General features: G+C 38.7%; 2 protein-coding genes across 2 annotated transcripts; both read right to left on the minus strand.

The window, feature by feature from the left end:
- Positions 1–1846: 1846 nt before the first annotated feature.
- Positions 1847–3372, minus strand: LOC118491249 (protein argonaute-2-like). The gene is made up of 2 exons (XM_035988856.1): positions 3269–3372; positions 1847–3138 (listed from the first exon to the last, which is right to left on the minus strand). The coding sequence occupies exons 1-2, from the start codon at positions 3311–3313 to the stop codon at positions 2032–2034; spliced, it is 1152 nt and encodes a 383-aa protein (XP_035844749.1). The 5' UTR covers positions 3314–3372; the 3' UTR covers positions 1847–2031.
- A 3390-nt stretch (positions 3373–6762) lies between these two features.
- LOC110938217 (protein argonaute-2) lies at positions 6763–8163 on the minus strand. Its single transcript, XM_022180673.2, has 2 exons — positions 8082–8163; positions 6763–7923 (listed from the first exon to the last, which is right to left on the minus strand). Exons 1-2 carry the CDS (start codon positions 8124–8126, stop codon positions 6889–6891), a joined length of 1080 nt encoding a protein of 359 aa, XP_022036365.2. The 5' UTR covers positions 8127–8163; the 3' UTR covers positions 6763–6888.
- Between the last annotated feature and the right edge of the window lie 7900 nt (positions 8164–16063).

Here is a 16063-nt window from a genome sequence, read left to right on the forward strand (position 1 = left end):
AACTTGACCCATTTGAAGAGATTGCGTCTTATAGCATCTCCTTACGGTTCACCAAGATACTAAAAAGATTTTTTGTTTTCGTTAACAAAATAAACAAAGAGATCATCTTACACCTGTAGGTGAATTTTAATTCAAACTATCAACTATATACGTTTCACCGTGTATTTTATAGATGATATTTCGACTTTGCACACTTTATCGTCACATGTTGTACAAATACACCAATATGCGGGTGTGGACCGCATGAGATAATTTGCGTTCGTCTTGACCACATACTGATCCGACTTAATTGATGTTGGCACATGGACTTCCCCTTTACCCGGAAAATCAGTTTCACAATAAAAAAAAAATTGTTCTTATTTGATTTCATCCATCCAAAACTAGTTTTTACCCTCTCGATTCTTTTAGAACGGCTAGGTCACACACACTCTAAATTTACCCTTTAATGTATGTTAGATATTTTAGTGTAATCGGGGATTGACTTGGTGATCAAAGCGAATAATAATACACATCAAGCGAGTTAGGAGGTGCAGGAGTGCACTCTTGTTTGAGTTATTATAATTTGGAGTGTACGGGCGGAGCCCGTATCCTACGGGGGTTCCAAGGGGGCTGCGCCCCCTTGGCGGGGGTCCGGGGGCAGCGCCCCTGGGAGCAGGGTCCAAGGGGCAGAGCCCCTGGCTGGGGTCGAGCTGTATCAGAAAAATTTATTTTCTGGAATTTATCACATTTTCGAAATGATAAAAACCGGCAGTTTTTGAGCAATTTTGTCTGAAAAATAGAGGTAACTGCCTAACGGCAGTTATAACCCCAAAAATACCAAATTCGTAGACAGTTTTTTTTTTATCATTCTCTTCTGGTTCATACAATTCACGCAAAAAACATACCCTGGTTCAATTTTCTCAAAATCAGAGTTGTATCCGATTGAATTATTCGGGTGAACCACCGAAATAATTTGATCTGAGAGTGATTACACGCCTCTCTAATCGTCCGGTTTCTGAAATTTCCCCAACAATGTACACCAATTTTCAAATATGCTTTACATGGTTCGATAAAAATGAGACTCACACTTTATTCTTATGAGGCATAAGTTTGATAATTATATGGGAATAAAAGCAAATAAACAATATGTTATTAGATTCTGTGTTGTTTTGGATCTGTTATGACTCTTAAGATTATCAAATATGCTTTTACGAGAAATTGTATGTTGAACAAAACTTATGATACCCAAGATGAAGAAGTAAAAACACGTTGGTTGATGACATGGTTAACGATGTCAGGCTTAAGTTGCAACTATTGTATGAAGAATAAGATCTTCATATGTACTGTATCCACTGGCGGAGCATGACCCTCCATGATTTTATTTATTTGTTTATTTTTTTGTGTTATTTATAGGCTAAATCCAGATCCACCCCATGAAAGTTTCATACTGAGTCCCATGGAATTACAACCGACATCTAAGAAAAACCAAATCAGAAATATGGAATTACAAAACTGTCAAAAATCAAATTAGAAATTTATAAAATTTCAAATATAAATAGAAAAACTGAATTAAACATGAATATAGTAATATGAACATTTAAGCCCATTTGTTTAAATGTTAAGTTGCATAACAGTTTAAGCCTAGCTGTTTAAATGTTAAATTGGTTAAGTCCAATTGCACAAATGTTAAATATTTTAAGCCCATTTTCTCTTTTAACCTTATCCATGACATAGACCAATTATGTTACGTTTTTGTATTAAGTTTAAACTAATGGTGTACTTCATCATACTTAGGGACCATGTTCAAAATTTTAACAAACCTCTAAGAACTTCTCGTGTACTTTATTTATTAAAAAGTAAACAGATATACACAACGTTTATATAATATTTAACCTATATATAGAAAATATCTATAATTTTGGTTTACATACAACAAACACACTTTATAACAGAATTACATTAATAAAAGCTGATAATAAAGCTTATTTTTATGACAAACTTATCAACTTCATATCCCATAGATATGCACTTGGTATTGCTTTTAGTTCTTCATCATATATCGTAACTTGTAGCACTTGGTCTTGGTTCCAAGTCTTTGTCGAAAGGTGCATTGTCCTTTGTGTTTACTCTGTTATCATAAACAGTAGCACTTGGTCTCGGCTCAAAGTTTGTATCAGACGTTTTCATGCCATTTTGACCAGCTACATAACTTGTGGCACTGGGTCTAGGTATAAAGTCTATATTGAAAGTTTTCTTACCATTTTGACCAGCAACATAGCTTGTTGCACTGGGTCTTGGTTCAAATCCCGTGTCAAAGGTTTTCTTACCATTTAGACCAGTTACATAGCTTGTAGCACTTGGTCTCGGCTCAAAGTTTGTATCAGACGTTTTCATGCCATTTTGACCAGCTACATAACTTGTGGCACTGGGTCTAGGTTTAAAGTCTATATTGAAAGTTTTCTTACCATTTAGACCAGCAACATAGCTTGTAGCACTGGGTCTTGGTTCAAATCCCGTGTCAAAAGTTTTCTTACCATTTAGACCAGTTACATAGCTTGTAGCACTTGGTCTCGGTTCAAATCCCGTGTCAAAAGTTTTCTTACCATTTTCACCAGTTACATAGCTTGTAGCACTTGGTCTTGGTTCAAACTCTATATTAAAAGTTTTCTTACCATTTAGACCGGTTACATAGCTTGTAGCACTTGGTCTTGGTTCAAATCCCGTGTCAAAAGTTTTCTTACCATTTAGACCAGTTACATAGCTTGTAGCACTTGGTCTTGGTTCAAAGTCTATATTAAAAGTTTTCTTACCATTTAGACCGGTTACATAGCTTGTAGCACTTGGTCTCGGTTCAAATTTTGTATCATAGGATTTCTTGTCACTTACACCAGTTACATAACTTGTAGCACTGGGCCTCGGTTCAAAGTCTGTATTGAAAGCTTTCTTCTCATTTAAGTGTGTTATGTCTTCATGATCTTTATCTTTTATGTTGCCATATGGACTTTCATCCTCAAAACTAGAAGCTTTGAGTGTTGTCTCCTTCAACGTGTGACAATGAGCTTTATTTCCCTCAAAAGGTGACACTGAATCACTCTTTTGAAATATTAAGTTCTGCCAGTATTCTCCTGAATCTGGTCTAGCCTCTATGATGAAAACGACCTGCTCAAACAATATTTGAAATTACAAAGTTGAAAAAATAATACAAATAATTATCGTAGTATTTAATATCCTTAATTTATAAGGATAAATATAACATATCTATGTATGAAAAGAAATTATTCTATTTTACCATAGTGAGTGAAAAGAAAACTAGGAAAGAATGTAACGACTCCATCTTTGTGAATAATACTTATTGTATGAAGCTTTTGGTATATGAGTGAAATGAAATGGTGTTTCTATTTATAGCAGGATGCTTTCTTTTTTTATTATTGTTAGTGTTACTAAAAAATATTTTACAACTTTTATAGCACGATGCCTATTTTATTTTTTATTATTAATATTATTAAAAATATTTAACTAAATCTAAACCGCAGATTTTTAAACATAAACAAGAAAACCATTGTTTAACAAAAACATGTTTATTACGGAAAACGTTTATAGAAAGCGAAAACTATGATACTAACGTTATCCAACAAATTAGAAAGAATAGCCTTTAACTTTTTGGTGTTACCTGTGACTTTTGTGTTAGCTTAATGATTGATTTAACCCCTCTTATCCTAAGTTTGTTGTATTAAAGGGTTAGGAGTCATTGTGAACAAGTTGTATATCTTTTGGGTTTTATCAAAAAGGTTTGGGTATAAATTTGATAAAAGGTTTGTGTTAGCCTAATTATTGATAATAAGGTTTGTTGTATTAGTGGCGTTTTTTTTGTAGAGCAAGACGATAAAATACACTAACAAAGAAAATAGATTTTATTATTTGGCGTTTTGTATTCAATGACTTTTGTGGTTTTTTTTTTTTTTTTTTTTTTTTTTTGACGTTTTGAAACTAAGGAGAGAAATATAGTATTTTATTATTTGAAAAAAAAAATTACACAAATGAAAAAGAAATTAAAACTTCTCGTCAGAAATGACTTTGTATGGGAAGTATCCATCACTTTCTTCGTCGTCTTCTTCGGAGCCTTCTTCTAGTCGTCTTCTTCGGAGTCTTCTTCTAGTCTCTCATCCAAGTATTCGCTTTCACTTTTATTGGCTTCTTGTTCTTGAAGATTTTGAATCCTCCATTTGAACATGTCCTGCATCAATGCCATTTTTATGTCCATGTAAGTGTACAAACATGTGGCGTTGTGTAACTCTTCCATGAACCCAACCCCTGCTTGGTCATAATGTCTTCAAGCATGTAGTTTTCTTGCTCTCCGCTGTCACATATAACAGTCACTATGTCTGTTTATTCATCAAAACGCCATGATATGATAACTGGGTCCATTTTTTCATCTGCTTTGCTTGGTCCAAATATCCTGGTTAATCTTCTTATGAACAGGTACTCAGGGAAATCGGGGGAATTTGTGAAGAGTGATAATAAAAAGCTAGAGTTGGAAGCAAATTAGAGTTTAATAAAACTATATATATTTAATAAATTTAGACACTTATGTTATTATGTTTGAGACCGTTGTATCGTTGTGGGGGTTTTCTTTTTACATATGGAATTTATATTTTAATTAAGTTATTAATTATTTCTTATTACCGAATTGTGTAACACGTCAGCCCTAATCGAGGCGGGGTATTAGAAAAAAACCTTTACAATTAAGCCAACCAAAACTAGTTTTTACCCTCTCAGTTTTTTTAGAACGACTAGCTCACACACACTTTAAATTTACCCTTTAATATACACCAATTTTCACCATTAGACTAGAACTTGACCCGCTTGAAGACACTATGTCTTACTTATACCATCTTCTTACGGTTTACGAAGAAAAGAAATTGATTTTTTTTAACAAAACAAACAAAGAGATCGTCATACACCTATTTATGAATTCTAATTCAAACTCTCAATTATATACGTTTCACCGCGTATTGTATAGATGATATTTGGACTTTGCTCCACTAGGTGAGATTCTACTTATGACATGTAAGAAAGAGCTGTAAAAAAAACAAAGATCTAATTTGCTAATAAATATCTAAATTACAAAGACGACTTATTAAATGAAGTTCAAATCGATTCGCTTAGGGGGCGTTTGGTTCGTGGAATGTGTAGGAATTGGAATTAGGAAGTTTTTCTTTGTAAAATTGATCTTGGTTGGGGGAGGGAGGAATTTGAAATCCTTCACTCTAATGAAATTTGTGACTATTTCAACATTCCATTTCATTCCTTCATTAGAGTGAAGGATTTCTAAGGAATGTTGAAATAGTCACAAATTTCATTAGAGTGAAGGATTTCAAATTCCTCCCTCCCCCAACCAAGATCAATTTTACAAAGAAAAACTTCCTAATTCCAATTTCTACACATTCCACGAACCAAACGCCCCCTTAGGTTTATGCAAGGAAGTTAGCTAAGTTACTAGATATCTTTAAAATAAATAATTACTTTATAGATTGTTGGTTTAACATATGTGATATGTTATATTATACTGCATCGATTTTTTATGAAATATTGAATATTGATATTACTTTACATGGTTCAATAAAAAGGAGACTCACACTTTATTCTTATGGTGAGGCATAAGTTTGATAATTATATGGGAATAAAAAAAATAAACAATATGTTATTAGATTTTGCGTTGTTTTGGATCTGTGTATGAATCTTAATTTAAGATTATCAAATATGCTTTTACAAGAAACTGTATGTTGAACAAAACTTATGATACCAAAGATGAAGAAGTAAATACACGTTGGTTGATGACATGGTTAACGATGTCAGGCTTAAGTTGCAACCATTGTATGAAAAATATGCTCTTCATATGTACTGTATCTATCCACTGGCGGAGCATGACCCTCCATGATTTTATGTATTTGTTTATTTATTTATTTTTTGTTATTTATAGGCTAAAATCCAGATCGTCCTCATGAAAGTTTCATACCAAGCCCCATGGAATTACAAACCGACATCTAAGACAAACCAAATCAGAAATATGGAATTACAAAACTGTCACCTAAGAAAAACCAAATTAGAAATTTATAAAATTTCAAATATAAATAGAAAAAACTGAATTAAATACGAATATAGTTATATGAACATTTAAGCCCAATTGTTTAAATGTTAAGTTGCATAACAGTTTAAGCCTAGCTGTTTAAATGTTAAATTGGTTAAGTCCAATTGCACAAATGTTAAATATTTTAAGGAGGGTAGGGGCGTCCATCACTCACCACTCATGCATCACTAACAACATCCAATCAATTTCCATCATGTCATCGAGCTTTATTCCATCACTAGTGATGGTTTTTAGTGGAAATATCCATCACTCACAACACACTATCAAAATCATTAAAAACAAAAAACAAAACTAAATTGCATGTTCTTCACGCGTGAAAATCTCAACGCGTTATGAAGTTGACAAGTGATAAAAAGTGGTGGCGGCAGTGTTCCCTTGCATTCCACGAGTGATGGAGGTGCCATCACGGGGTGCCCCGTCTCCCCTAAGACTTTAAGCCCATTTTCCCTTTTAACCTTTATCCATGACATAGACCAATTATGTTATGTTTTTGTATTAAGTTTCAACATTTTAACAAACCTATACGAATTATACGAACTTCTCGTGTACTTTATTTATTAAAAAAAAATAAACAGAAATACACTTTTATATAATATTTAACCTACATATAGAAAATATCTATAATTTTGGTTTACATACAACAAACACACTTTATAATAGAATTACATTTAATAAAAGCTTATAATAAAGCTTATTTTTATGACAAACTTATAAACTTCATATCCCATAGATATGCACTTGGTATTGCTTTTAGTTCTTCATCATATATCATAACTTATAGCACTTGGTCTTGGTTTCAAGTCTTTATCGAAAGGTGCATTGTCTTTTGTGTTTACTCTGTTATCGTAAACAGTAGCACTTGATCTCGGCTCAAAGTTTGTATCGAAAGTTTTCATGCCATTTTGACCAGCTACATAACTTGTGGCATTGGGTCTAGGTTTAAAGTCTATATTGAAAGTTTTCTTATCATTTATACCAGCAACATAACTTGTAGCACTTGGTCTTGGTTCAAATTCTGTGTCAAATGGTTTCTTACCATTTAGACCGGTTACATAGCTTGTAGCACTTGGTCTCGGTTCAAATCCCGTGTCAAAAGTTTTCTTACCATTTAGACCAGCAACATAACTTGTAGCACTTGGTCTTGGTTCAAATTCTGTGCCAAATGGTTTCTTACCATTTAGACCAGATACATAGCTTGTAGCACTTGGTCTCGGTTCAAATCCCGTGTCAAAAGTTTTCTTACCATTTAGATCAGCAACATAACTTGTAGCACTTGGTCTTGGTTCAAATTCTGTGCCAAATGGTTTCTTACCATTTAGACCAGTTACATAACTTGTAGCACTTGGTCTCGGTTCAAATCCCGTATCAAAAGTTTTCTTACCATTTTGACCAGTTACATAGCTTGTAGCACTTGGTCTTGGTTCAAAGTCTATATTAAAAGTTTTCTTACCCTTTAGACCGGTTACATAGTTTGTAGCACTTGGTCTCGGTTCAAATCCCGTGTCAAAAGTTTTCTTACCATTTAGACTAGTTACATAGCTTGTTGCACTTGGTCTTGGTTCAAAGTCTATATTCAAAGTTTTCTTACCATTTAGACCGGTTACATAGCTTGTAGCACTTGGTCTTGGTTCAAATTTTGTATCATAGGATTTCTTGTCACTTACACCGGTTACATAGCTTATAGCACTGGGCCTCGGTTCAAAGTCTGTAGCACTTCGTCTGTATTCACTCTTTTGAACAATTAAGTTTTGCCAGCATTCTCCTGAATCTGGTCTAGCCTCTATGATGAAAACGACCTGCTCAAACAATATATGAAATTATAAAGTTAGAAAAATAATATAAATAATTAGCTTAGTATTTAATATTCTTAAATTATCGGGATAAATATAACATAAAGGTATACCAAAATATTGTTACCAAACATATATATATGAAAAGAAATTTTCTATTTTACCATAGCGAGTGAAAAGAAAACTAGGAAAGAAGGTAACGACTCCATCTTTGTGAATAATACTTATTTTAATGTATGAAGCTTTTGGTATATGAGTGAAATGAAATGGTGTTTCTATTTATAGCAGGATGCTTTCTTTTTTTATTATTACTAGTGTTACTAAAAAATATTTTACAACTTTTATAGCACGATGCCTATTTTATTTTTTATTATTAATATTATTAAACAACTTTTATAGCACGATGCCTATTTTATTTTTTTATTATTAATATTATTAAAAATATTTAACTAAATCTAAACCGCAGATTTTTAAAGATAAACAATGTGAATGATTGGGTGAACTGGATCATTATTGTAGCTATTTAAGTCGCACGATACAAGAAAACAATTGTTTAACAAAAACATGTTTATTACGGAAAACGTTTATAGAAAGCGAAAACTATGATATAAACTTTATCCAACAAATTAGAAAGGATAGCCTTTAACTTTTTGGTGTTACCTGTGACTTTTGTGTTAGCTCAATTATTGATTTAACCCCTCTTATCCTAAGTTTGTTGTATTAAAGGGTTAGGAGTTGTTATTGTGAACAAGATTGTGTGTCTTTTGGGTTTAATCAAAAGGTTTGGATATCTCTTTCTGTTGATTCACAGTTCGAGTTTTGATCCCATAAATTTAACAAAAGATTATCATGTATAGCAGGATAGGGAAACAAAGTACAAAGAAACATATTCATATGACACTTGAAACTTCATGTATAGCTGTTTAGTGCATTCACAATCGATTCTCTACCCCATCTGTATAATTACACTAAAACTCACTACATTTCATCTTCTTTTTAGTTAAATAATACTTTTAATTAAATAATACTTTCAATTAAACAATACTTTATTATACTTTTATCTTTCTTCCACTTACAACCGCTTTCAAATAATTTAAAAATTATAGAGAAATTGTGTCCCTCCAAATATACTTGAAGGGGAATTGTCTCAGATCTCGCGTCAGCACGACCGCGAGTGACCATTACCCTTATCAAAACCCCCACTAGCTAACAACTTACATGTGTCCGTGCGGGTACACGCGAACAAAGCGGTCGCATCCAATCTGCCCAATGATGGAGGAGGACTAACCTGGAATATGAGAACGGTATAGCAATGCGGCATGGCGCCGCATCTGGTGTATGAGAACGGAAGTGGTCATAAGCGATGTGGCCTAGCACCACATCCAGTGAACACTTCTATCAATACAAGGGAGCTGGATAACAGCAACAGTCACCACAAGTGGCGATGCGGCCTAGCACCGCATCCCACAGTCTTCGCCATAGTGAGAACGCGGAAACGGCAGCGGTTACCGCAGGCAGTGATGCGGCTCAGCACCGCATCTTGCCCACGAGGCAAGTGGGACTGACATCGCAAAGCAAGTGGCACCAATGACAGTCGCCTGTCAGACCACACGTAAGCAACAGACTGACACTGCAGTAAGACGTGGCGCCACCTCCACAACCGACATGTCTGACACACCTACATGAAGGCTGCACGTCGTCAGTCCGTCCTTTCAGCTCCTCCTACCCTCCTCGGCTATAAATACCAACCCCCAAACCAAGTTTGAGGTATCTCTTCTCAACTCTCTCACTACTACTACTATCACACTTTGCTTCCCAAGCAAATGACTGATTCTCACGCCGGAGAGTGGTAACAAGGAGCACCCCCCCACCCTATCCTCCTTGTTACGAGTCACGGTTTGTTTCCTTGTGCAGGAGATCAACCAGCGGACGATCTAGCTAGCGATCCTCGGGAGGAAGGGATTAACCCTTCTTGACGAGACCATTGAGTTAACCCTGCCCGGTTAACCATTGTTTCATCATTGGCGCCCACTGCTACTCTTAGCACTTTCTTAACCATCCCTCTCCCTCTCAAAAGATCATGTATGATCGTCTAAATAACACTACTGGGATAACCTAAATCCCACCAACCCAGGGCCTGCGGGGACCATTCCCCTAGTCCCAAATCCTGGCCACATCGGCACATCAACGCAAGGGGCCGCATCCCTTACGTTTGGACATGACCTATCACAGTACGCAACGGTGATCCCTCCAGGCATGAACCTTCATACCTGTTACGACCAGCAAACAGCTCTACTGGCAGCAACATACAACAGAGCCTGCGCAGATGCGCAGGTATCTGCCGGCCCTACCCCGGCACCACATACCCCTGCGGGTCGTATTTTACAATACGACGGCAGGGCTTCTTCACGCCCAGCCTCCCGAAGCAGGCGTGAAGACCGCAAATCCTCTTACTGTGAGGTCCGCACAATTGATGAGGACGATTCCTCATATGAGTCTCGTGTTAGAGGCCCAATACAAAGCCGCCTCGGCCCTCAAGGCGATAACAAGCGGCAATACACAGCCCACCGCGGCTCCGGCATCCAAAGTCGGCTGGGACCGCAGTCCCATCAAGAAGGATATGGTCGTACTGACCCGGACGACCATACATATTGCGGGGAATCTCATGCCACTAGCAGCAGACCAGGAGAAGGCATGTGACACTTCGGGTTTCCCGAGCAACCTTCTTGATTTAACATTGTGTGTACGTATATTATTAAATGAGAAATTATGGATTTTTCTGTTATTATGTGTTGTATGTATGTACGTTATATATATATATATATATATATATATATATATATATATATGTGTGTGTGTGTGTGTATATTACTAGTGAGCCGAAACCACAAGACCCGACTCGAGACCACCTGGTCTCGAGTAACCCACATCGGTTGGGCCGCAACCCCCTTTTTGGTCCACCCGAAAGCCCATTAGTGCACACCATGAGATATAAAACCCATCACCCACCTTTACCACACTTCCCTTACACTCTCCCTCATCTCACTCACTCTCTCCTTCACTAAAACCCTAAAACCCTAGATCATCATCAACCTCCTCTCATCTCCTTTCTCTCTCGGATCAAAACCGGTAATAGCAAGGACTTTCGGTTCAAGCTTCGGATCTTACTTGGAAGCTTATTCATCATAATCTCACACCTTAAGTCTAGCCGGTTAGTATCTCTTTTGGTTGAATGTTTAAAGATTGTTGTTGTGTAGGATGGTTATGTAAAGATGCTTGTTTGATGATATGAGTAACATGTTTTGCTTGATTTACCATGCTCCTTCATGTTTTGTATGTGAACGGTTTGGTAAAAAAAGAGGATTAGAACCATTCGGATTATGTGAAGTGTTAGAGTGATCCTTCTATCTTAGCTATTTTGCTCATAATTGATTGGTTGTAAAGGATGAACATGTGTGTGTATGAATCAATGTTTGATGATTATTACCATCCGATTTATAATGATAAAATAGGGCAAATTTGGTGCTTAATGATTGTCTTATCTCATGTTATGAAGTTGTGTTAAGAACCAAGGATTAAATGTTAGTTGATTTGTTTGAATATTTGAATATGCATGATGAACTACTTGAAGATCATGAAAAATATTTGAATAGGCTATGTTTGATCTGAATATGTGGTAAATGAGACAACAAAACATGTTTGTGCACCCTCATTGGACAGTACACATTATCATGAAATCAAAATGCTATTGGTCAGTACATTGGACAGGTTCTAGAAGGATTCTGGTGCACGTAACAGTGGTTGCGAGTCGGAACCCTTGGTTGCGACTCGAGACCAAAGCATGATGAACCGAGACGGGCTTCAGGGACTCGAGACCGACTAAGTCTCGACTTGAGACGACATGATCTCGACTCGAGACTGGGCTCGAGACTCCTGAGATTGCGACTCGCAAGCAGCACACTCGAGACCAAAACGTGATTCTTCGAGATCTCCTGGTTGCGACTCGAGACCGTGTATTCTCGAGTCGAGACCACCCTTGTCTCGACTGGGCTGCCTACGTGTTATTGGGCCACGACTTGTTGGGCTATCTGTTGACTGGGCTGCATGTGTATCTGTTACTGTTTGTTTGTGAAAATGTTAAGGCAGGCCCAATAACCCAACTGTGAATGTATGCATGTTAAGTGTGTCTATACGTGTTTGCTATACGTGATTACTTGTACCCCAACTTGACCCATATTTGGTAACCATGCTAGGACGTGGTGACCAACGTGATTGACCCGGGTAATTATCTACCGAGCAACCCAAGGTGAGTTCACAACCTAAAGCATGCGTTCCCGGTGGTTTGGGAAACGGAACTAAAAACAACACTATCCCCTTATGAGGGATACAACTTACTTTTCTTCCCTTGTTATTGGGAACCTTTAGTTAATTATTGTTTATACGGATTGCAACAAACGGCACTAAACGAAACTCTATCACTCAAGTCCCTACTACATAATACCGATTAGTCGCCGGGGCCAGGCGAACGGGTTATTAGTTGATAGCGCTATTTAGGTCTTACCAACCTCACACCGTGCCATGGTATGGGATCGGCCGTGAACTAATGTACTCAGGCATCCGTCAATGATGATAGAACATTGACATCGGGGCATCCTGCGGAAACGCAAACGGTTACCTAGTGTTCGGTATTGGAAAAACAGTTTAGTCGCTAACTTTTGGGGTAGCTCCCCATGGCATGTATAAACGGGTAAATTAACTGGTGAAACAAGTTTTTTTGGTAATTAAAACTGGACAACTAGTGAACTCGCTCAACATTATTGTTGACACCTTACTGCATGCTTTGCAGGTAACCAGTGACTGAGGAGCTTGCTGCTTGGGGATGTGTAGTGTTCGTCCACCCCTGTGTTGGGTGTTAAATAAGCATGAACTATGAACCTTGTTTCAAACTGTTTTATTTATGCTTCCGCTACGTACTACTATTTGAACTTAAAACTTTAAACTCTGAACATGATATTTACTGATCGTATGGTTAGTAAGTATTACTATGGTTATTAAATTCAATTATTCAGTATAATTGGTGGCTGGATCCTGGTCAGTCACGCCCTCAAGCGGATGGTACTCCGCAGGTGGAATTTGGGGGTGTGACAACGCAACTATTTTGCTCCCACTCACCCCCGAAACACATACCTCCACGCTGCAAAGCGCCCCGAGAGCCAACCCTACAGGCCAAAAGCTGCGGCCGAAAACTCCAAATTCGCCCCAGAAATCGCCCACGCCCATGTCACCACCACCAAATTCACATTTAACATTGAGAAATACAACGGTTCGTCCGACCCGGACGATCACATGAACATTTTCATGGGCGCAGGGTGAAACGGCAGGTGGGACGAGCCCACCTGGTGTCATTTTTTCCCCCAGACCCTCACGGGTCTGGCAAGGGCTTGGTTCGATTCTTTGCCAGTAGGATCACTGGCCTCATTTGAGGACATACATGCAAAGTTCCTCGCACATTTTAGCCGGCAACGACACCACGAACGTGATTCGATGGACGTCATGAATATCTGGCGCAGGGACGATGAATCTCTTGAATCGTTCGTCGTCCGATACAACTAAGAATGCCTGTAGATAGGCGACGTGGCAGACCAAATGGCACGCAACCACTTCATCAAAGCCGTCAGAGACGAACAGATGGTTATGACTATCTCCGGCAAGGACGGCTTGTCAAAAAAATGGGAAGATGTCATGGTTGCGGTCAAGACATATGCCCAGACTCAGCGGTCCCTTAAACCGCACCTCGCAAAGGCACAGCCCCAATCGGAAGGCCAAGCCTCCCGCCACAAGCCCAAGCGCAACAATAAGCGCAACCGGGACACAGGGAATCGCGGCAGCGACCATAAACCATATTTCCCGCGTACCAACCAGTTCGACGCAAGGGCAACAATCAACGCCCAGCAGGATAACCGAGCGTCAAAGAAAGAATCTCGGGACCGCAACTGGACCGGGATCACTAAGTCGCCAAGCGACGTCCTTCTTACGGACGCGCAGTACCTGAGACCGGCCCAACCAATGAAGTCCAAGAAAAATCAGGATCTCACTCTCTATTGTGAGTACCACAAGGACCAGGGCCATACAACAAACAACTGCATCAGTCTCCGGCTGGAGATTGAGCGCGCCCTAAAGGAGGGGAAGCTGCAGCATCTGTTACCAGGTGGGCAAAAAGCCACCAAGCGCATCACCCCCCATGGCGAGGGCACCTCCTCCGGGAAGAAGACCATGTATATGGCCTCGACCCATATGATTGATGGAGGCAAAGGAAGACCGCGCAAGGCGGCGAGAAGACCGGACAATGACTGGAAAGACGAACAAGTCGTCTTTCCAAAAGTCCGAGGCGGCCCGCGCGACAGGCTCGCCGTCGTTATTACAGGCCACCTAGCTCATTACTGCACCGAGCGATTGTTCATCGACCCGGGCAGTACTTCTGACATTATATATGAGCAATGCTTCAACCAGTTCGATCAGGAAGACAAAGATCGATTGCAACCGGTGGACTACCCTTTGGCCGGGTTCGCAGGGGAAACTGTTTTCCCCCTGGGCCAAATTACTTTTCCTGTGCGCCTCACAAGCGGAAGGCACACAAGAACGGAGGAGGTGAACTTCATGGTTGTCACACCCCCAAAATCCACACGCGGAATATTACCGCTTGGAGGCGTGACTGACCAGGATCAAGCCACCAATCATATAGAACAATGTAAATAGTAAATGTAATTAAACCAACCCAATCCATATGAAAGGTGTTCCAAAACATAAGTATAATAACAAAGTTTAGCGGAAGCGTGTGAGTAAAAGCCCATTCATAAATAAAGTATGTAATGTCATAATGTTTAAATCAAGCATTCACGATCCTTGTCCACAACGATCGCGCCTCCCAGTGCAAGCTCCATGTCTACCTAACGACCTGCGAGGCATGTAACAGAGAGTCAACAACTAGTTGAGCGAGTTCACAGTAAGTAAGTTTGTAATAGTAAGTTCCTTTCGTAACGTGTGGCTCTACTGGGCCGATAGTATGTTCTATTGTTGGGGGCTTCCCATGTTTGCATATACACTAGACGATTCGTAACCATATGTGTTCTTCTTAACCTGAGAACAGTAGTACGTACAAGCTTTACGTAGGTTTTACATAAGTGTCCTTCTTTACCCGAGGACAGTAGTACGCGTGGGGTTTACGTAGGTTTTACGTAAGTGTCCTTCCTGACTCCGGAAGACAGTAGCATATGAGTGTTTACGTAGGTTTTACGTAAGTGTCCCTCGAAACCTGAGGACAGTGGTAAGTACTTGTTTACGTAGGTTTTACGTAAGTGTCCTGCTTATCCCGAGGACGATGGTAGATAGTCTAGTAACAGTGTAAGCACAAGTATCTATTCAATCTCATTCCTTCAATCCCATTCCCAAACCCCGGGAATCCCATGCCTTGGTAAGAGTGTGAACTCACCTTGGTTTGCTCGGTATGTTATTGCTTCTAGTGTTAATTAATAGTTAGGTCCTTTACACACGACCTAAGGTACATTGCACATAATTCGATGTAAGTGTTTATATTCAATTAGGGTTTACAAGTCTTTGGTATCCAAACAAATGTGATGCGTATGATAATTGTGTACTGAATGGCATGAGATAGATTGTTCACATATACGGATCATCCAGCAACATACAATAACATACAGTTATATACAGTAATGTACAGTAGCATATACAGTAACATGCAATGTGTTCTTCATTCAGGGTTTTGACTCAGCATTATACGTAAACTCAGATCCCTATATCACATACAAACTCGGAGCATATACATCATATGAAATTCGGACAAGGCATCATCAAAAAGGTCGGACAAGGTTATCAAGCATAAAAGTCGGATCATATAACAAGCCAAAAGTCGGACCAAGCATTCATGTTACACAAATTCGGACCAAATCCCTCCTTGTGAAACTCGGACATACATAAACATCACAAAGGTCGGACCCTAGCAACATCATAAAAGTCGGATCCCCCCTTAACATTCAAAAAGTCGGACCACTTCAATCCTTAAACAAAACTCGGACTCCATGCTACACAATCAAAAATTCGGACTCCCTTGTTTCACAATTAAAGTCGG

The sequence above is a fragment of the Helianthus annuus genome, chromosome 4 (genome assembly GCF_002127325.2).
Source record: "Helianthus annuus cultivar XRQ/B chromosome 4, HanXRQr2.0-SUNRISE, whole genome shotgun sequence".
Taxonomy (NCBI): domain Eukaryota; kingdom Viridiplantae; phylum Streptophyta; class Magnoliopsida; order Asterales; family Asteraceae; genus Helianthus; species Helianthus annuus.

Excerpts from the sequence above, each read along its gene's own strand:
- LOC110938217 (XM_022180673.2), bottom strand. The coding sequence starts at position 8,126 with ATGGAGTCGTTACCTTCTTTCCTAGTTTTCTTTTCACTCGCTATG. Across the intron at positions 7,924-8,081 it reads TTTTCTTTTCACTCGCTATG|GTCGTTTTCATCATAGAGGC; the intron begins GTAAAATAGAAA and ends TTGTTTGAGCAG.
- LOC118491249 (XM_035988856.1), bottom strand. The coding sequence starts at position 3,313 with ATGGAGTCGTTACATTCTTTCCTAGTTTTCTTTTCACTCACTATG. Across the intron at positions 3,139-3,268 it reads TTTTCTTTTCACTCACTATG|GTCGTTTTCATCATAGAGGC; the intron begins GTAAAATAGAAT and ends TTGTTTGAGCAG.